Genomic DNA, 21,597 nt, shown 5'->3' with positions numbered 1-21,597 from the left:
CATTATGAATGTATATTATATTGAATGAAATTTATTTATTTAGGTGATTCCCGAATAAATATGCAAATTTGAATATTTGGAATCCAATATTTTTTCTAATTGTCGAATTTATAATAGGCAGAATATTTATTATTTTCTGTATCTACCTGCTGAAATCCAAGGTTTGGCAACTTTTGCTCTCCTAGTGTCTTCGGTTGTTACACGTCGTTTGACGCGCTTGAAGTTTCTTTTCTGAATTTGTGATATATTTAGGTATTTATTTCAATATATTTTGAGTTAATATGAAACGTTGATTCACTATGGGACATAAGAAGTGCGTTTTTTGGGGAGAAACTCTCGAATAACGCTCACCATTTTTCACTGATTTTTGCTAGAAGAGAAATGAATAAATTACTTACTGGATTCAACCTTCCTCCATATAAGTATATTGATGTAACTTGAAATAGAGAATGAGCTTTTTGATGCAGTGTTATTTGATGACCGAGTAGCTGATAGTGGACATGACCGAATGAGTGCGCCCCTGAGTTTATGATATAATATATGTATATAATTGTATGTATAGAATGGGCACTTATCTATGATCATTACTGTGCTATTGAGTTTTTGTTGATTTTTATATTTTTATTGAAATATGTTAAAAGAATTTGATCTTGATTTGTGAATTTATTTGAATACTGGCTACTGCATTATATTTTGTTTATTTAGAAGTCACGTACAGGCTCACGCCTCTGTGACTATATGTTTATACCCTGTAGCTTACAGAATAAACCATTTTATTATTATATTATTATTATTATAATTGAGTGAAATATCGTATAACTGATATTGTTTGCATTTCCGCGCGCTTCATGTCAAATTTGATAGTTCATGTTGGGGATAAAATTTGCTTACTGAAAATGACATATGCTCCTTCAATCTATGTTTTTCTCTGAGTTCATGCTACTATTGCGCCTTTGAACACCATAGAATTTTATCTATACGAGATATTATTTAGTATGAAATAATTGTTGACGGTTTAGTTCATCTTAATGAGGCTTTCTAAATTTCAACCTTGTCTGATTTATTGTTACGGAAATATTGAGTATTTATTTTTTTCGACATTCTTCTATGGTTTTGAGACTATCATTACCAAATTTAACACAAATATTTGAACTGTTCATTCAATCTATAAGTAAAATCTCAACTCAGCCGGATCTGTTGTATTATATTCTTCTTGAATTTTCTGTGGTTCTAACCAGCTTGAAATTCTGCATGGAGTTTGAAATTGCTATTTATAATCAATACCCAAAATATCAACTCCGTCGAAATATTGCGTATTTTTTTTCGATACTCTTCTTGAATTTTCGTGGTTCTAGGTTTCAAATTCAGTCCTATTCTGTAAGTCGAAAAGGAACGAACGAATCGAATCGTAATATGAGAAATCGGAATGTTTCAAATATTTCGCGTCCAAATTTGGTACCTATTCTGTATCCAATTCTTCCTCTATCGCCAAATGTAGGTAATTTGTACTTAACATCCTTAGTAATTCTACTTACAGTTAAAAAATTGCAATTCCAAACGATTCCGGTGTATTTCTAATCTATCCATACCATCTCTATTCGATTTGAAGTTACAGAATAGGGTTAATTGTCATTATATATATGCACTTCTTTTCGATCAAATCTGCAATTTTGAAATTTACAAATAAAATTTAGAAAAATCAGGAAAGAAAAGTCAAAATTGGAATAAAAAAATCCTGCCTTTCTCCAAAAGATATTTTGTGATTCAGGGGGTTATCAAATAGTTTTATGAAAATTTTTAGTTACGAATCGCATAGTTACAGTCTTTGCATATTCTCGTATTTCTTCAACGGTTAGGAAGGTGTTTCAAATCTACTGTTTCAAGCATTATTATTTCCTTCAGCAAATAGTTCAAAATACTTTTTCATTTTTCAGAATACGTAAAGAAGGAGTATTTCTGTACGAATATTCTTGAATGTGAAAATTTCTCACTTTTTCTCATAAAATCATTTATGAGTTATCATATTCAACATTGATTGAAATTTTTACTTTACATATTTTAATTTGGAAATTGTCATAAGCATTAGATATCGAAATTAGCGTTGGATATACCGTATCATGTTCAACATCTAATTTAATCAAATAACTATAACTCTAGTTAATCTCATAGCTTGCAAAATATTTGAGAACATTCAAAGAATAATAAGACGTTTCATCAACACTCCTAGATTTTTATTGGGCAATAAACTGTTCTATTGCGGATAATCCTTGTTGAGATCATTGGATAATTGCATAGATACTGAGAATCCTTTTCTGATTCACAAGACAATTTCTATCAAATATTTAGTCAAGATAAAATTTTTTTTAGCCGTTATCCTACTAATATAATATCTAAAAATATGGACAAATATTCTGCATTATTCCATCTAAAAAGGCGGACACTTTATCTTGAATCAAATCTTGATAAAATAATAAGAAGAGAATGCGTTCAAAAGTTTTATTATTGGTAAGCGTTAGTCTTATTTTCCTGTACTTATTTATTGATCATTGATTTAATCGTAGGTCTTCATTTCTATGAGTCAAAATATCCATTGTAAAGAAGTTCTTGGTTCAGAATGTAATCCTGCTATAAAATGTGTAAACTCCACCTCATTCGCGTTTTGTGTACGCATTGGTAGTGAAGAAAAATTGGTCGCACATCAGAATTGTTTGGAAGGCCAGAGATGTTCGTCCACTGACGGTTTTCAACCGTAAGTGTATTCATATATTTTATCGTAAACTGAGAGCTTTGAATGAACAAAGCAAGAATAATTATTTGAGAAAAGGCATTAGATCCCACTCGAATTTTCAAATTCAACTGGAAATTTATAAATGTTGCAAGATTTATTTGATTAATATTCAGTTTATTTAATAAGAAGTAAATAAATGTTTTTCGAGGCAAATTTCACCTATAAATTTCTACAACATAAGGCCGTATCTCAAGAACAACTAAGAATATTGCTGCTGTAGCCCTTAGTTTTAAAGAAAATTCAGGTGGGTCGATTCTTGACAATTATGCATTCCACAAACAACAATACATCATAATTTGCAAAAAGACTTCAGATCTTGGCTTGAGCTTGACTTGATTTCAAGTCGAGCTCAAGTCAAGTAATAGTTTTTCAATCTCAAGTCAAGTATTTATTTATCAAGTACTTGAATGATATCAAGCTACTTGATTTTTAGCAGTTTTATTGTGTAGTGTCACATCAATGAAAAAAATTATGGAATTAGAAGGAACCTTGCAAAAAACTCTATTATTTTTTAAACTTATTGTATCGAAGAACCGAAAATATCCACTCTTTTGAAATAGAAACATAAATTAAATCACTATAAATCATAACAAAACAAAAAATAATAAAAAAATAAAGTACACATATGAAGACGGTGTAGAGGCTTCGACAATTGGAAAACAGCGGCATATTGTTTTTTCCATAATCACATATTCACAAAAAATACTGAAGGATTACTTATATCTTGTAGATGCATCACTGATCCGACAACCACAACCAGTACAACGAAAGCACCAACCAGTACAACGAAAGCACCAACAACTACAACAGGTGGATATCAGTTTGTCCGTAAAAAATTTCATTTTTTTATTCATGCTTCTTTTTCAGTTTCCCCACCAAATTGCGATCAAACTGGACTTGGAGATTTTCCAGCTGCAAAATGTAATCAGTATTACAGATGTTCAAAAACGCTGTGGTGGTGGGATGCAAATTTAAAAACTTGTCCACAGAAGATGGCTTTCGATCCGACATCAAGGAAATGTGTTCTTTCAACTGATTGTAAATTGGCAGTAAAATGATATCATTAGTTCAAGTTTTATGTGTTGATAGAATTCAGTTCAGTTCACCTACAAATAATAAAAGAATTCCGAGAATCAATATAAAATAATTCATCAGAAAGATCCAGTAGGTACCTCATATTCATGTATTTTAAGAACTCATTCAAATTTAATCAGAAACTACATGTAGAATTTTGGGATAAGTACATATAATCAATAAAGTTTTTGCAGTTTTTGAAAGATGAAAATTAAAATGTATTACTAACCAGAAACCAGAATTGGCACAATTTTCACCCCCCCGAAGAATGTGAGTTAATAACCGTATTTTTAGGAGCCCGTTCTCCAAACAGACTTCGTCACAATGTCTATAATTTCCCAATTTTGAGCCAGCCCTGATCTCATGTTACTTGTGGAGTACCACAGGGGTCGGCTATGGGATCATTGCTTTTTCTGATCTATGCAAATGATCTACCTGCAAATATTGGGCGAGAGAACGTTGTTAAGGTAGTGAACGATACACCCTTTCTAGAGGTTGCATCAAATACTGGATAATTAGAGAGTAATACCAAAACAACACTAAGCAAAGCCCAACAATTGTCTATATGTTTCTCAATAAGAGCTCCTGAAACAACCCCCCTTAAATTCCTTGGAATTCACATACAATTAGATTTGAAGTTCTCCTCTTTAAGGTAACTATGAGCAAGAGGTTTTGAGGACAATTTTCATCCTGAGGGGAATTGATCAAATAGCTGGCCAACAGGCTACAAAAACGGCTCACTTTAAAGTTTTCCATTCAGCTCTCTCATATACGATATCTTGACCTGGGGTAAATAATAAAACATCTTCATCAAGCAGAAACAGCTGTCCGAATGTAATGTGTTGTTAAGGTAATAGAAAGCTGAAGATCATTGTTCGGAAAAGAAAACATTTTCTCCCTACATTCTTATCTGCGTCACTTTTGTCCACAACCCAAGGAAGACTTAGTAAATAACAATTTTAATCATTTTTATGATATCAGAAATGCGAACATCATCCCCTACCATAGGCTCACAGTAACACAACCAAGTATGAATTACTTGGCAATGAAAATATATAATGCATTGCCAAGTGAGTACAATTGTATGACTTTTGCTTTCTTTTGAAAGAAACATTCTCATATATTTTTTGGAATGTGGATATGAATTAAGGTGTAGTGTAGAATAGGATTGATAAACATCTTTTGATTGTAGATCGCTAAGGCGATTTGTTACCATTTTCGAATAATTGAACATAAAAAATTGTAAGTAGCTGGGACACTGTATAATTGACCAAATGTAACAACACCAAAGAAACATCCTTTTAATAGTATCACATCATATTAATGACTATTCACATCTTGATCACATCACAATGTAGAACAAATGAGTGTTTTCAGGGCCCTTCAGCATCAAAACTAGCCTTTAGAAAAACTTTTGCATGTTGAACTTTTGTTTGGAATGACTGGAACTAAAACATCAAAAATTCAGCCAATTTGATAGGAGGTTGCTTGCTCTAATTAAGTGTGCGGTATCCTTTATGAATATTAACTTTACTAACTTTATAGTTATTCATAATTCCCTCACCCATTAAAAGCAATTGCTTATAATGATTCCCAAATGCATTCACTGACAAAGTTCTAAATCCACTGTTTAGGGGATATATCTGACCACCTCCACCACAAAATTCTCTCATAAACTCTAATTATAAGAGGTGTTTTACTCAACAACAGTTTTTCACTCTACAACTTTAAACCATATAAATTAATTATATGGTATGGTAACAACAAATGAATTATGTCAGAATAATTGAAAAAATTTATTTAAGGGATAGGTAGGTACATATTTCCGAATCAAAATATGAATAAGTAAGTAATATATTCTCAGCATTTATTTTAAATTTTAGTCACATCAAATTAGGGGTTAATTGTAAAATCACTTCACATATTATTTGATGATAATTCTTCAAAGACCAAATACTTTCCTAGGGGGTTCAAAGGCGCCTGCAAATTGAAATTGAATACATTAAGAGAACAAGGGGCAAAACATATGTGATAAGCTTTTGAGAACCAGTTTATGAATTTATAGGCATTTCGCCATAATTAACCTCATCTAGCTTGTTGGCGACGAAATATCATAAATGTTACAGCTCGGTCAGTATAACTAACTCTATATTTTATCAAATATAATCATTTCTATACTATTAATTGAAAAAAATAGTTGGTGAAATTTTCGAGACCTTCAATCGAATACAAAGAGAACCTTATTCTTTCAAAATATGTCTGATTTCAAGTATATTTGTAATTTCCGCATTTTTTAGTTCTGCTTCATTTGTACCGAGAAGTCATACATTTTTGCATAATACAATGGAAATACTCACGTCCTCGTCCTTGTATTACTTCATTATTTTCTTGGGGTTCATTCATTACACAAGCTTTCTCTGAAAATTAAATATAAATTCCATAAATAATTACTCAGATTTTCAATGAAATAAAATAATTCCATCGTGCAAAATCGCGTATTTTAGCGGCGTCAGAATTGACTCGATCGTTTGTTCAAGATGGTGGGACCAGGTAGCGACAATCTCCCGGTCACGGTTGAAATATTTCGCTACAAAATTTGAACCATAATAGTACTTTGTAATTTTTTGTTATAACTTTTACGTTTCTTCAACAGAATGGTTCCGTTAATGTGATGAATGATGGCCTTGGTTAAAAAAAGCAAAAATTGTGAAAACTGAGAGACAGGAAGTTGAGACTTTCAACTTGTGTTCAAAAGGAGAATTACAATATATTGAAGCAAAAATCCACAATATTGGAAAAGGTTGATCATCACTAAAATATTTTTATGAAAATAAACATCAATTCAGAAGCATGATCAACCACAAGCAGAAATGCTCCAGATGGTTACTTGGTTGGATGCGAGATAATGGTTCGATAATTCATGTGATAATGCTTAAAAATTATATTAATATGAATTTGGACAAGCGCACAAAAGCTCCTGACTTAAGAGCTCTTAGGCCTCTCCTTGGAAAGTTACGCACCAAAAAAAAAATAAATAAAATGAATTTTCACTTTTTTTGAAATTGAAATAGGAGTCGTAGGAATGGCATTTAGTGTGTAATGACTCTGCATGCCCGAGAGATTGCGTTGCTGGCTTCACGTCACTCGCCATCGAGGCATCGGTTCATAAAGATTCCCCGAATTTGTGCAGAGTCACCTCTCCACAATGGTGTGAGAGGGTGTGTCTTGGGCAGCGATCGCTGGATCTCCCAACTGAGGAGTCCACCAGCTATCTCGAGACGAAACACCGTAATTCCTAGAGGGGGAAAGCACGTTCGTTATTTGGCTCGAGAAAGCCTCACCAAAAGTGGGAATGCTTCACCAATGAGAAATCTATCTAAAAAATATTTCAATTTTGTTGTGATCTTTTGAAGTGGAGGTACATGCAACCTGTATTTCAGTTTTCAAAGAACACCTAAACAAAAAATAATTCTCAATTCAAAAATATGTGTTGAAAAGAACGATTCATTGAAAAACTTTTTCAACTGTTGAGGGCGTAAAAACAATAATTTCCTAAAAATAACAATAAAATACTACATTGTGCATGAACGCATCTCCTGAAAATGAAATCGTAAAAATCTAGTAGGTGGCTTTCACGTTTTGTTTGCACAACTTAATTGGTAAAATATTCTAACAAAATGATACATCTTCAATTCTGTAGCAATTTCAAGAACAAAAAATTATCCCCAGTTAAGACCTTTACATAGAAAAGCCTCCTTTAATTTTCAACAAATATTCACCTATTATAAGAATAAAAATTGATTCAATCAGATTAATATCAATAAAGCAATAGATATTCTAAAACAAGTTGCAGAATGGGCTCCTATTCCAACACGAATGCGAAATTGTCGCATGAGTGTTGGAATTGCCTTCTGCAACGAGTATTAGACTATATTTCCTCTATTCCAGTCAAGCATTGTCAAAATTCAATGAAAAATTTATATTCTAGTGACATTTGTATTGTATATTGGCAGTTGGAGTGACTGTTACGAACATTGAAAGATTACGGAATTTGGATATGAACATAGATAAATAAAGATTCTTTCTCTATGAATATGAATCGTACGTTTGGAATAATTTACAATTACGCTTTAATATCGTGAGTTATGTCTGACGAAATCGATTTAACACCACAAGAATTTTTAAAAAAATTCGAATAATGTTGCAAATCGTCTCACTATATACAAATTATATTATATTTTATTTAATGGATTCGGTCCCTGCTTGGCGGAAATTCATTATAAATAAAATGAAACGAATTAATTTCCACTATATTACTATAGTGGAAATTAATTCGTTTTATTTTATTATATTTTATATTGACAATTATTGACGTTTGTTAAAATTTGATAGGATTGAAAATCAGTGTAGACAACCATAAACCGAAAAATATAACTGTAATGAGTTCATTACAGCACTGTTTTCAGAACTGTAATGACCTCATTACGATACTGAAATAGAGCAAGAATCTTACTTGTGTCTTGGGCTGCGAACCATTGGCCATCTGTAACATTCCAAAGCCAATTATCGGGACATACTTGAACGTTCCCTTTGAATTTATAATACATTCCGTGGCTCTGCAGTTCGTATTTGATGTCTCCATGGGACTGCTCAAATAAGTTTCTTCCATCGTAAAGGTACCACCATTTTCCATCCGAAGGAAATTGAATCTGCTTCGGACAATGAGGACCAACACACTCAATGGGTATTCTGAATTTGCTACAATTATTGGAGGCATCGTCTTCATCCTCTTCTGAAGATAGTTTTTAATTGGATTAAAAATAACAAGTGTGAAACAATGCGAAGGATGTTAGTAAAGGTTACAAACTCCAAAAACTCTGCAGAAATTTATATGAACATCTCTGGGATTGATCTGAGAACTATTTAGTAATACGAAAATTACGGAGGGGTTAGCTCAAATCTTTTCGGAAATATAAATGGCAAACTCTCTTTGGATATGCCTCTCAATAGCTTTTTTTTCAAGATGCTTTCTAAGGCCCTATGTCTTCATATAAATTTTGTGCATCATGTTTTTTGTAAAGTCTGCTAAAAATTCGAAGTAGCCATAAAACAAAGTGCAACAAATGAAGAATTCGATGATTCAGAGATTTTTATGGAATATTTCAGTTTAATAACTATTAAATGATAAAAGATAATGCAGCATAATTTTAGGAAATGCTCAAATTGGAATACCATCAATTGATAGTGATCAGAGCCTTCTCCAGCTAAACTGCTGCCTGAGAGATAGACCCAATTTGCCGCAATAACATAAATCAATTCTGCAGAATGCAAAAAATTGATATTGGGTAATCGAAGTTCCCTACCGAGAAATGAAAAAATTGAAGACATCTCTTTGAAAAATTTTGATGATAATATAATATATTCATTAACAAAAAAACAACAATTTCAAACGTGTTTTATAAAATCATGTTCATTTTAGAATTGGTGAGGAAGAATAAACCTTAGCCCTTTCAATTCATAATATTCTCTGTACTCTCATATTTTTGAGTGGTAGACATATTTTTCTAGTTCGCTGAATAACTTTTTCAAAATTAGCTCCAGTCGTTTTTTCTAAAGGATTAAGATATAATCAAGAGGGTTAAGTTCCATTGCGATCTAATGGTCTATTGTGCCCTATCAGAGCTATTCTTGCCTTAGCGTTATCTATAGCATGCCTTTCAGTTCCAGAGTTCTAATGAACTCCAGTATTTGGGATGGCTTCAAGAAGGCCACTTCCTCACTTCTACACGTTTCTTGTCCAAAGGAGCTTTTGTGTTAGCTAGTGATGGCGAGGCATTCTGTCACCAGGTGATCTGCAGTTTCATCCTACTCCCCAAAGAATCTGCACCCGTCATTTTCTGCTAGACACATCCGCATGGGATGTTTCCTAAGGTGACAATACCCTGTGAGGAGATATAGTATATTCTTGCTAAGACCCATTTACTTCTTGGATCTCACAATGTCCAAGTTTCAAAGAAATTTTTGAAATGATCCAACTCAGGAAGATTCCGCCAGAGTGTTTTCCTGCTCCTTGAAACTCCTTCTTGTACGTAAATTTGCCTATAACACAGAAAGGTTTCGGCCCAATGAAATGAGTTTGTGCTCCTTTTCTGGCAAGTGTGTTGGCCTCTTCATACCCTTTAATTTCCGAGTGGCCGGGAATCCAGATCAAAAAGGACCTTGTTATTCTTGCCTTTTATATTGAATTTTTTTCGGCACTCCAATACCATCTTAGAATCGATGTGAGCTCAGTACTTTGATTGCAGCCTGACTATCAGAATGTTTCGCTATGTTGCAGCCTAATGAGGAATGGGCATTTGGTGCCAGTCCCGAATACCCCAGCGTCAGTCCCCTTCGTGGTTTTAAAACCATCTGTGTACTATTTATTAGTATTATTTTTGAAACTAGGATTTCCCAATATTTTTTTCTACTTAGTATCGTAGTGCAAGTTTTCTCGATGCTAATTTTCTTTATCATCTCAACACTGGGAAGGTTCACTGATGGTTTGTAATTGGTCAGGGAGGACCAGCATCTCTGATTCCTATATCCTTCACTGCCGGTACCCTCCCTAGAGTAAATAATAGAGTCTTAGAGTGTAAATAGGTGTGAGATCTGTAATGATCTCCAGTGCCTAGATGGACATGTTCACATGGTTCCAGTGATACAAACGTAGGCTTACCACTTCCTAAAGGAAAAAATCCTTAAAAAATTGAGAAGAATGAAAGATTTCAGGAGAATTCTATTTTTTAGTTTTCGCAGAGTGTGTGGTATACAGGCTTGCTTAGGCTGCACTCTTCTGCCAGAATAACAAATATTGTTAATAATTTTTGATGAATAAATTGAATTCAATTTGTTTAAAGCCTATAATTGGCGCTCTTGTTCAATTAATTATGTAAAAAAATATTGATATGGCATCTGTTGTTGTCTTCAAAGTCTTTCTATCGAAAAAGAAGGATATGGTCTAGGGCTTAGTCCTTCGATCATGCCTATCAATCCTTATTTATTATTAGATCTTATTAGATCAATTAGATCTAGAAAACTCATGCATCTTCGGACAAAGCCTCAATTAAAAATAATATTTCATTGTCGAGTTAACAGAATCGATTATAATCATTGAGGTTAAAATTTTCTCACCTTTGTGGGGATACCATCTGCCATTTTCATCCCACTTCCATACATAATTATCATTTTGTGCCCAATCAGCGCCATCTCCAGATGTCACCCATATCGTATAGTATTTATCAGATCTTTCAACGTAAACTGTATTTCCTAAGTGATAGTAGAATTTTCCACTTTCTGAGTCCTTATACCAAGTACCAGGATAAGGAAATAAGGTAGGTTCGACTTCTCTCTTGCATCGACCTGAAATTAGGTAAATTGGCTGGATAATATTTCAAAACAAAAAAAATGAGGATATTACATCTAACGAATTAAAAAATTCCTCATCAGAAAATAATTTCGATCGTCGGATGGCACTAACATTCACAAGTTTTAGGTATAAAGAAAAAAAGATAGATAATTTTTTTAATTGGCGGCCTTGAATTTAAGTGTCTTAAATCTTGACCTTATTATTATTTTCATTTCACGATCGTGTTTAAAAACGGGTGGGCAGTATCGTATTTGTGTATACTATATACTTTAAAAATCAAACTACCTGAAGGAGTTATAGAATTCTGTAATAAGTATTTGAAAAGTTTGAAATAAGCCTAACTTCATTTATAGATCATTAAATTCTAGCGACCCAACCTAACCCATTTTATGTTTTGTTTTCCCCTAAAAACTAAAAGAATCATATTTAGAGAGTAGTGAAAAATAGTTATTTATCCTATTTAAAAATATTCATTTATACAATTTAAAAATATTTATTTATTCCATATTTTCAGAAATTCACAGCCGATTACGTGAGGATGTTTGACGAATCCAATATTTGAAGTTGAAAAATAAATTCAACTTTATTCCAGAAAATAGTCATGATCCAATGGAAGAGTACAACAATCGAAACACAGTTAGAGAGCGACAAATATGCGAGTATTAAGCCGCTCCGCATGCCGCAAGTCTGACTATCCCCACTTCGCCATTGAAAGAGAACACTCGTTTATTCGAAATCGTATCCCTCATATGTTTTGACTGTTGCACTGTTTCACTGGACCATGAGTATTTTGTGGAATAACGTTGAATATACATCTTTCCGAATGTATTTTTAAACCTGTATATGGTTTCGTATTCAAGAAACACAAACCCCCCTCCATATCTCTTCAATAGGAAGTCAATTAGATAAAAGTAACATTCACATAAAAAATGAATCAAGATATCTCTGAAATGCTTTTGGTAAGAGGGAAGTGTTTTAACATTTTTTGAGCACTATCAATCCGTCATAAAGTCTGTAATTTTCGAATTTTGAGCCGGGAATGGCCTCAAACGATTAAATTCGTTACAGCATTTCGTTCATTCCTTCTTGGACCCAAATCGGTATAATAGCCCCTTATATAATTGGCTATGATTCAAAATAATTCAAATAACGATTATATAAATCATGGATATATCAAATTAGCTCGTTAGAAGTTACTCACAAAAATCACCCATAATAAAACAAATATTCATTAATTCTATAGATTCCTCTTCAAACATTTCAAATTATCATCAGGTAATTCCATTATTTCTGGTTTAATTAACACAATTTTCACATTCCAAAATTCGCATGAATTTCCTCTCAGATTGATCTTTATCGTTTATGAAATCATCTGATCTAATCAGGCTGCGTTATTTAATTATCTCGAACGTAAATGATTGCGTCATTCGGGAATTCCTTTAGACGAACAAAGTATTTCTGCATAAAATTTTTACGCATCCAGTTCTTCAGGGTACCTAAACTGCCTTATATAAGCTGCAACTTTTATGTTCAAAATACTGTGTTGAAAATCACAAATTTTATGGGAATGGAAAAATATCAAAGTGAAAACTTATTTAATGGATTCTGTCCTCACTTGATGGAAATTTGTTATCAAATAAAAATGAAACAAAATTTATTTCATCAAATTTTAATATTGAAGATGAACATTTCTTTACTCGCAAGGTTCTTCAGTGTGGCTTCATTATAATTTTATGCAAAATTCGCTTATTCGATTTTTTTGATTTTAGAAGGAATGGCAGTTTACAATAAACTCACTAATTTTTTATCCAAAAAAAAATTTAAGTTTTCGTTTCATATCACTCAAAAAAATGAAAGGAATTTCAATAGTGTCTCAATTATTTCAATGTGAATATCAAAATCTTTACATTCTCATGAAAAAGTACATTCAATCTAGTTACAGTTTTCAAAAAAAAAAAAATGTAAACGTTCTCGAGTATTTCAATTTAGAATATCAAAATAAATGACATATTATCCAATGAGAAAGCGATAAATGACAATTTGTTGAAAGGAGTGTTTCAGAAAAAGTGATAATTTCATGATAATGAAAATATTTTGAAATTCATCATTGATTTTTTGATCAATAATTGAGGAGCGATTGAATAACTTTTTAATTTTTGTAGTCATATAAAACAAAAAATATAATTTTTTTGGAAAAAAAATAGGTAAGTTTATTTCAACTTGCCATACGAAGATTTCCTTCAAAAATTGGAAGAATCGATGAAGCGATCTCCTGCAATCAAAATGAATCTGCACTGAGTAACCTAGTGAAAAAGGTAGAGTACACCCTTAACAATGGTTGTTTCGCCAGCACTGTGACTTCTTCAGGTTAATTTTATATTTAGACTAGTGATCAATCGACATAAAAACTCTCAAGTTTTTACATGAAACTAATGTTTTCAAAGGCGTACAAGGTAATTACAGAACTACGTTTTCTAGTTGTCAAGACACGTTAATTTAAATAAAAAAAAGTGGGTTGAAATAAAAAATTTGCGATAACGAAATAAAGCTATTCATACTGACGTTTAAATGTATAATCAGTTCTTCAATCTTCAAAAATTTCAATATTTTTTCCATCGGTCATTGGGTCATAAATATTGACATTGTTTATGTACAAGTTGAAGATATTTAGACATCGTTCCATTTTTATTTATAATCATTCCATCCCAATGGTAAATTTGAATCCTGCGAAGATTGCAAGAGGATTGAGAAAATCCACAGGATTGAAGGAAATATTAGAGAGCACAAAGGTTTGCAGTTTTTTCAACAAGAACTGAATTTGACCTAAAAAATCTCACATATCCCAATCTCATACACATGAACAAAAATTCGTCAATTAAAAACATTTATCTAGTATGTAATCGTTAGTTCCTGCCATCCCTCTACAAAAATTATAATACTCACTTGGAGTATGAAAAATTATAGTAGGTACTTACTCGGTGTTGGCTCACAATCAGGTGGAGAAGGATTACATGAAGGAGGATCAGGACATGCAGGAGGATCAGGACATACAGGAGGATCAGGACATGGAGGAGGATCATTACATCGACATGTTTGGGTGTTGCATAGAGGAAAGTTGATAAAAGTAGAAATAATAACTGCAAATATGGTCAATTCCATTTTCAGATGATGCATTCTAGAAACTCGAACTGACTGAATCGAAATGAGCCCAATTTAAGTCTGGCGATTGTATCAGTCAATTGTTTAGTACACAACGTAATTTTCTAAACAATAAATAAGATTTCCTATTTCCGTACAATTGGATGTTATCGCTTTGAATGCGAAGTGATATTCAAAGCTTACAGAAAAATCAACAACAAAAACAATTTTTTCTTCTTTAGCGAGGTGTAGGTGCAAATCACTTGTGGACCCAACAGTTATTGTCCTGTCAAATGTTCGGCTGTCGTTTCGGTGGCACAATTGATTACGAAAGTACAGAGCCTTTCAAATTGAGTTTTCAGAAGTAGAAGATGTAAAATTCGAATTGAATCTGAAAAAGTTTTTATCCTTTTTGGAAATACATTGTTTGCTATTCTACTCTTCAGTTGCCTGGTCCTAAACCCAGGATGAGAAAGGGAGATGGTTGCAGTTGAGGCAGTGCCTCACCAAATAAATTCTGGAAATTACACGTATTAATCGAATATTTTATAAATCCATTTTTTCCTCAATTTCACATCATACGGTACGGCACTGGGTCTCTGTTTCATAATATCCATGCTGATCTTTATATTCATCTCACTTCCTCTTTAAGAATTGAACGGTCGGAGGCATGCCTCATGCGCTACCCTGTCTAGGGCGTTACCTACATCGAGGCGACGAGAAAAATGAGAATATTCCTACACCTTTGAAGGCGGTTTCTAAAAAGTGGAGGCATAACTCGATCCGTGGTCGTCTCCTTGGGAGGGCCAAAGTGCGAACTGCAATTATTCTGCACTATTCGGGCTAATCGGGAAGCGGGAAATTGAGTTAGTTTTCGCTTTGTTGGTAGCGTTTGATGTGTCTCGGCTGTGTAAGCTTGTCTCCGTGTGCGTGTGGATTTTTTCGGAAAGACTTAATTTTGTTAATTGACTTAATTACTACTAGAAGGCGAAATGGATTCAGCGGGACCGAGTGAATGAATATATCCTAAGTATACTTATGATTTCGTAATTTTTTAATAAATCAGCAATATTTTTCGAGGCATTCCTATGAGGATAAATTATGTATAAGTCAAGAAGTAAACGACCTGTTCCAGATCTAAGTAAATGTCTTGTGACTATAAGGGTAGAGTCGAAAAGTCAAATCGGTAGGTTCAAAATACATGGTATGAAAAGTACGTATGACTTAGTGCCAGTATAACTTTGAATAAATGATATTAACAGTAGATTAGTTTTTTTAGGCACATCTTAAATCATACAAAATGAATTTATAGATCCAGTTGCTTTTGTTCTAAATAAAAAACTTTGAAGAAGAAAATTCAAATTCCTTTTTTTTCCTGATGAGTTGGTTAAACAACTGCCATGAACTGTCATTCCCAATTATCCGACATTTTCCGTTATATAATAAATGACCGCTGAGTAATTCTTGTGATTTTATGATTAAAGTTCTTGGCCTTGTGCTGAAGATTTATTTCGATTTTTATCTGTCTCATTCGGAAAATTTGACTAGCATTCAAAATTAATGGCTCAAACATATGATGAGGCTAGTGTAATGTCGGAAGAAGTAACCGGTTTACAGGCAAAAATCATATCTACAGCACCACATGTATTCACACAGGTATCCAATTGGTAATGCTTGCAGTTCAAATCAACAGGTTTAATTTTTCAGGATTTTGATCATATTATCATCAATTAGTAGTAAAAAAATTCTTATAATGATTATTATGCTACTGACAAAGTGAATTTAACTAGACAAATTCTGTCCGTAAACTTCAAATATATAGGTATATTATAATAATAATTTTTTTTCTGGTGAGCCTTACCATCTCATACAGTCACTAGCCGCTGAAAGGCTGTCAGGCAAGTTCTGCTGCCCACTGAACGGATAGCACAGTAATGACCCAAGCGGAAAATAGGGCAATGAAAACAAATACCAAAACATCGCGAACGAAACAACTATGGAGGAAAACTATAATAAGAGCAGCCACTTGGAATATAATGTCTGGGAAGACGAAAAATGTCAATATTCTGCTTGAGATCCAGCAGTGCAAAATAGACATTTGCGATGTGTCTGAGACAAAGGTAAAGGTAACAACAAAGTTCCTGGCTACGTTCTCGTGTACAGCGGTGTCTCACAAAGATCACTAGCAAAATTCCTATTCCTACTCCAGCAGTTGCTAGTGATCTTTGTGAGATACCGCTGTACACGAGAACGTAGCCAGGAACTTTGATGTTGCCTTTACCTTTGTCTCAGACACAGCGCAAATGTCTATTTTGCACTGCTGCATCTCAAGCAGAATATTGACATTTTTCGTCTTCCCAGACATTATATTCCAAGTGGCTGCTCTTATTATAGTTTTCCTCCATAGTTGTTTCGTTCGCGATGTTTTGGTATTTGTTTTCATTGCCCTATTTTCCGCTTGGGTCATTACTGTGCTATCCGTTCAGTGGGCAGCAGAACTTGCCTGACAGCCTTTCAGCGGCTAGTGACTGTATTAGATGGTATTAGATGTCTCAGACACAGCGCAAATGTCTATTTTGCATTGCTGCATCTCAAGCAGAATATTGACATTTCTTGTCTTCCCAGACATTATATTCCAAGTGGCTGCTCTTATTATAGTTTTCCTCCATCGTTGTTTCCTTCGCGATGTTTTGGTATTTGTTTTCAGTGCCCTATTTTCCGCTTGGGTCATTACTGTGCTATCCGTTCAGTTCAAACCCCCCCAGCAGGAGGGGTTTGAACGCTATAATCGGAAACAATATAATCTAGGCAGTCAAACTTCATTTTGACGAGAAACATATCAACGAGAACGGAAAAGCTCTGGTCGATCTTTGCGCTCGTCACAGAATGAACAACACATTCTTCAGACATAAGCCACTACTAGAGATCCACGGCTTGACTTGATATTCAAGCTTCTCGACTTGACTTGACTTGAAATCAATTGATTAGTTTTAAAATTATGCAACACACCTTGAGAGTTAAACACGGAATTGAATTAAAAAATTTCAAGTCAATCACCTTAAACCTCCTAGTTTGGGGAGGTTTAAGAGGTTTCAACAAAATATACTAAAACTACTGACCTATCTTTGTGAGTGAAAATGTAAAAGCATTGAATAATGGAATCGAAAGTGCCGACATGCAAAGACTTTTTTGCGACAAAGGTTTAATAATAAGATATTATTTATTTACTTTAGGTTTAAAAAAAATTCACCAGGTATACAAAAAAAGTAATCGAAATATTTCGATAGATGAAGATGATTTGTTTCGTTGTTTAAAACTTAGGTATGAAAAATTATAGTAGGTACTTACTCGGTGTTGGCTCACAATCAGGTGGAGAAGGATTACATGGAGGAGGATCAGGACATTGAGGAGGATCAGGACATTGAGGAGGATCATCGCATCGACATGTTTGGGTGTAGCAAGGAGGAAAACTTAACAAAGCAAAAATTAAAACTGAGAATATGCCCAATTCCATTTCCGATTGGTACGTTCGACTAACTTATAATGATCAAATCGAAGTAATCTCAATTTCTACCTATTCCCCGTTTTGTACACAACATTATTTTCTAAACAATCCATAACATTTCCAATATCCGTACACTCAGGTGTTATTGCTACGATTTTGTTCCATTCAAAGCTCATACAAAAATCAACAAACAACAACAATACTTTCAATAAACAGTAACCTGAACACCGTAACAAAGCCTACACATAATCGGTTCACATGATTAGAACCAGCTCTGAGCTTCTGGAATGTCTCAAATGAGACTAGGTGTGTTGGATTAAAGTATTGAATCCTTTTAATTTCTGTGAATCAATCGATTATTGCTGAAAGAAATATACCAGTGAGCCGCCTTCGATTTCTAGGTACAACAGAATCGACTATACCCTACCTGCTGTACCATATCAAAATTATCATTATGGCAAAACCTTCCCTATCTGTATATCAACTTTTTGAAATACATTCAGAAGTACAATTCAAACTAACAAAATATTGAAACCAACCAAAACAAGAATAAATCATTAAACACTGTATAATTTAGTGAATGTGTGATAAATTGAAAAACTAACTTAACTGAAGACAGACGTGCGTTTGGGAATTTTTGTAATTTTTCATACAATTTTCTCTCAACAGTGTCTGATAATATTCCAAAAACGTTACTGAATTCACAAACTGACAACTTGTATATTCATTTCACTATATTTCACTACTTTACAATGATATTAGTAATCTCAACAGGTAGTCTCTTACTCTTGTGTGAAATGAATATGCAAATCAACATATACAATTTTTTTGTAATTTAAATTAACGTGTCTCAACAACTGTGCCATTGACACAGGGTACAATGTACTTATCCTCTAGGCATTACCGGTAATAATGTGAATGAAAGATGATTTAAGTTTATCTTCTCGTTGATGGTGACTCTAATCAATAAATTATTCCTTTATTTAAATTATAAAGGTCATATAATTCAACTTGATGGAAGCAAATTATGCATAGTATTGTGCCAAAACCTTCAATATCGATATACCTATCTTTTTGATATAAACTTTTTGTCTTTTTGATTCTCTCTGACAAAATACCGAAAACAACCAAAAAATTTGCCAGCACTGTACAATTGAATGAACGGCTAATAAATTGAATAACCAAATAAACATAAAGATATAAACATACGTTTCGGAATTTTTTTATTCACTTATGAGGAAAATATTGTATATTGTATAAAAATTACAAAAATTCTGAAATGGACGTCTGTCTTTATGTTTGGTTATTCAATTTATAGCTGTTAACTACGTGTTGGGTACGGTAAATAGGGAAAATATCATTCACTCAAGGAAAACACCCTGTAATTTTCAGTAATTGATTTTATTTCAAAAATTAAACAAATAACAAAACCTTCAACTATTGAGTAATGAACAGTCAAACAAAAAACGTATTATTCTTTGAGCTATTATTGATATGAAAACTTTATAAAAATACAGCTTTGACATCATTGATCCTAACTTTGTGTAATCTCGCTCAGGCTAAGGGATAATGTTGCTCATGCCTCAACTCAATCAACAAATAAAATAAACGAGGCAATAACAAATAAATTTTAATTCTTCAAGTATTAGATGTAATTCACAAATTGAAATTTCTAGAACATAGCATCTTATCACTGTCCATAGGTGGTAGAGTGGTACACAATTCATTCCTTTTCCCAAATCCGTCACAAATAATGCATATGTTTTACTTTTCATCAACCACATACAACATCACTGTGGTTTGGAATTCCTCACTTCTCTGTTCGAGTCGCTTTCTTGAAAATTCTTTTTTTGTAATTTCTTTTTATATGCATTTTCTTTTTTCCGGTTATTTTTTTCCACTTGCCAAAATCTATTTTTATTAATTTAAGCATTATTTTCATTGTATTTTTCTGGTAAATATTTTTTGGAATGAACTTTATTTTTTCCATAAGTTATCGTGTTGGTCGCAGAAAAGAGTTTTTTCTTTGTTGCTGAAAGCAGAAAATCTATTCAAGCTCGTTGCTTCAGCTACACCTAATTATAGAAACCAAAGAGTTTTGTATACCCAATCCAATCATGCTGTTGTGCTCCTTTGATCGAAATTGTTTTTAATATTGTTGAGAAAGCAAATTTTTAGGAACAAGTTTCCGTAAATCTGCAACACTGAGTCCATAGTATAGCTTGCCTAGCAACTTTACTTATTTAACGATTTCATTTTCTTGCTGTGGAGTCAAAATGTATCTATAGTCTTGGATTATACATATTTCCATTTTTTAGTCGATCTCTCAAAAACATGAATGAGACGTTATATTGTTTTTCACCTTGTCTTCCGGATATCTCCTCATCAATTGCCTTCCCAGCAGATTTCGGGTCTTTTTCCTCCGAAGTTGCTTTAGCTGTTGTACTCTGGGGATTTCTGGGCATACCTATAAAAAAACAAAAAATTATTCATTAGGGGTAATGGCGTTCAGTTGATTCGTATATCACCAAACAGTCGTTTTGAATTCAAACTGAAAGACAACATCAATCACATACAAGTGTTAAAATTTAATTACGTAATCATAAAAAAGAATGGTTGAGTATCCAGAAAATTTATATCAACAATAACTAGGCATCAAAATTTTGGACTTACCGTCAAAAACAGCGAGGCGAATATCAGATCAGTACTGTCGCTTCACTGTTGTGTGCTGCGAACTGGCTAACCATACAGTGACTCAATAAAACACAGTGGCGACACGAGTGGTTTCGTTTTTGATTGGCTACCGGTTTCTGAGCCTAAATATGGCGGCTTTTTATTCACATTCTCATTTTACCTGATTTTTGTGATTTGTTAATGTACCTAATGTAAGGCCCATTTCATTTAGTCACTGTAGTAGGTATTCTTCAATTGAATAAATAAAGCAATTATTCAACAATATTTACGAAAAAACTGATTCATTCTACCTATGGAATGAGAGAAAGTGAAAAAATTTTCACATTTTCATGAAACATCAAATATCTCGAGAACTATGAGACTTTTATAAAAATGATTTTTTCACATCAGATGGAGCACATTCTGATCCATATTCCGTTTTAATTTGACGTGGTCTTTTTCAGACACCCTGTATAGAACGATGCGGATATCAACTGTAGTTCACCAGCTTCAGTCAAATCCCATAGGGCGGTTTACCATAAAATTCACTAGTCAAATCTTAAACTTTTTCAAGAGTGAATAGGCACAACAGAATTTCTAGACATCTAAAGTCTCGTCATATGATTTCTGTGTACAATTTTAGTTCATTTTGGAATCATCAAAGAATTAAAAAATTAACCAAGTTTTGGCTATATACCGAATTTGAACTAAAAATAAGTAAACAATTGAACAAAGATTGGTGACACAACGTTAGCTTTTTTAACATAAAAAATAAAAGTATCAAGAATAACTTCGATTTTTATTTCGATATTTATAAAATTAGTTACCCATATTTTTGTACTCACTTTTTGGTACAGGACCACAATCACAAGGTGGAGGCTGGTTACCCTCACATTTATTATTTTTCGTATGACAAGGAGGAAAAGAGATCAATGTGAAAATTATAACTGCAAATATAGTCAACTCCATTTTCATTTGATTCATTTTGGGAAACTCGGAACGACTAAATCG

At 33.1% G+C, this 21,597-nt stretch overlaps 2 protein-coding genes across 5 annotated transcripts; one reads left to right on the top strand and one right to left on the bottom strand.

Moving 5' to 3' along the window:
• Positions 1-2,348: 2,348 nt before the first annotated feature.
• Positions 2,349-4,097, top strand: LOC123689047. Its single transcript, XM_045627841.1, has 4 exons — positions 2,349-2,505; positions 2,562-2,749; positions 3,519-3,598; positions 3,656-4,097. Exons 1-4 carry the CDS (start codon positions 2,482-2,484, stop codon positions 3,844-3,846), a joined length of 483 nt encoding a protein of 160 aa, XP_045483797.1. The 5' UTR covers positions 2,349-2,481; the 3' UTR covers positions 3,847-4,097.
• Positions 4,098-5,715: 1,618 nt separating this feature from the next.
• Positions 5,716-21,597, bottom strand: LOC123670566. Of its 4 annotated transcripts, none has more exons than XM_045604062.1 (5): positions 21,432-21,597; positions 11,036-11,263; positions 8,376-8,654; positions 6,220-6,279; positions 5,716-5,842 (listed from the first exon to the last, which is right to left on the bottom strand). In XM_045604062.1, the coding sequence occupies exons 1-5, from the start codon at positions 21,568-21,570 to the stop codon at positions 5,805-5,807; spliced, it is 744 nt and encodes a 247-aa protein (XP_045460018.1). In that variant the 5' UTR covers positions 21,571-21,597; the 3' UTR covers positions 5,716-5,804. The 4 variants fall into 4 exon arrangements, with proteins under 4 accessions (XP_045460018.1, XP_045460017.1, XP_045460016.1 ...); XM_045604061.1 differs by lacking the exon at positions 21,432-21,597 and adding an exon at positions 17,757-17,980; XM_045604060.1 differs by lacking the exon at positions 21,432-21,597 and adding an exon at positions 14,246-14,536 and having other exon boundaries at positions 8,376-8,651.

The sequence above is a fragment of the Harmonia axyridis genome, chromosome 1 (assembly GCF_914767665.1).
Source record: "Harmonia axyridis chromosome 1, icHarAxyr1.1, whole genome shotgun sequence".
Taxonomy (NCBI): Eukaryota; Metazoa; Arthropoda; class Insecta; order Coleoptera; family Coccinellidae; genus Harmonia; species Harmonia axyridis.
This window is presented reverse-complemented; position numbering and strand designations above follow the sequence as displayed.

Excerpts from the sequence above, each read along its gene's own strand:
- LOC123670566 (XM_045604059.1), bottom strand. The coding sequence starts at position 14,444 with ATGCATCATCTGAAAATGGAATTGACCATATTTGCAGTTATTATTTCT. Across the intron at positions 8,655-11,035 it reads CAGATGGTATCCCCACAAAG|AAGAGGATGAAGACGATGCC; the intron begins GTGAGAAAATTT and ends AACTATCTTCAG. Across the intron at positions 5,843-6,219 it reads AGTAATACAAGGACGAGGAC|GCGCCTTTGAACCCCCTAGG; the intron begins GTGAGTATTTCC and ends TTCAATTTGCAG.
- LOC123689047 (XM_045627841.1), top strand. The coding sequence starts at position 2,482 with ATGCGTTCAAAAGTTTTATTATTG. Across the intron at positions 2,750-3,518 it reads TCCACTGACGGTTTTCAACC|ATGCATCACTGATCCGACAA; the intron begins GTAAGTGTATTC and ends TATATCTTGTAG. Across the intron at positions 3,599-3,655 it reads AGCACCAACAACTACAACAG|TTTCCCCACCAAATTGCGAT; the intron begins GTGGATATCAGT and ends CTTCTTTTTCAG.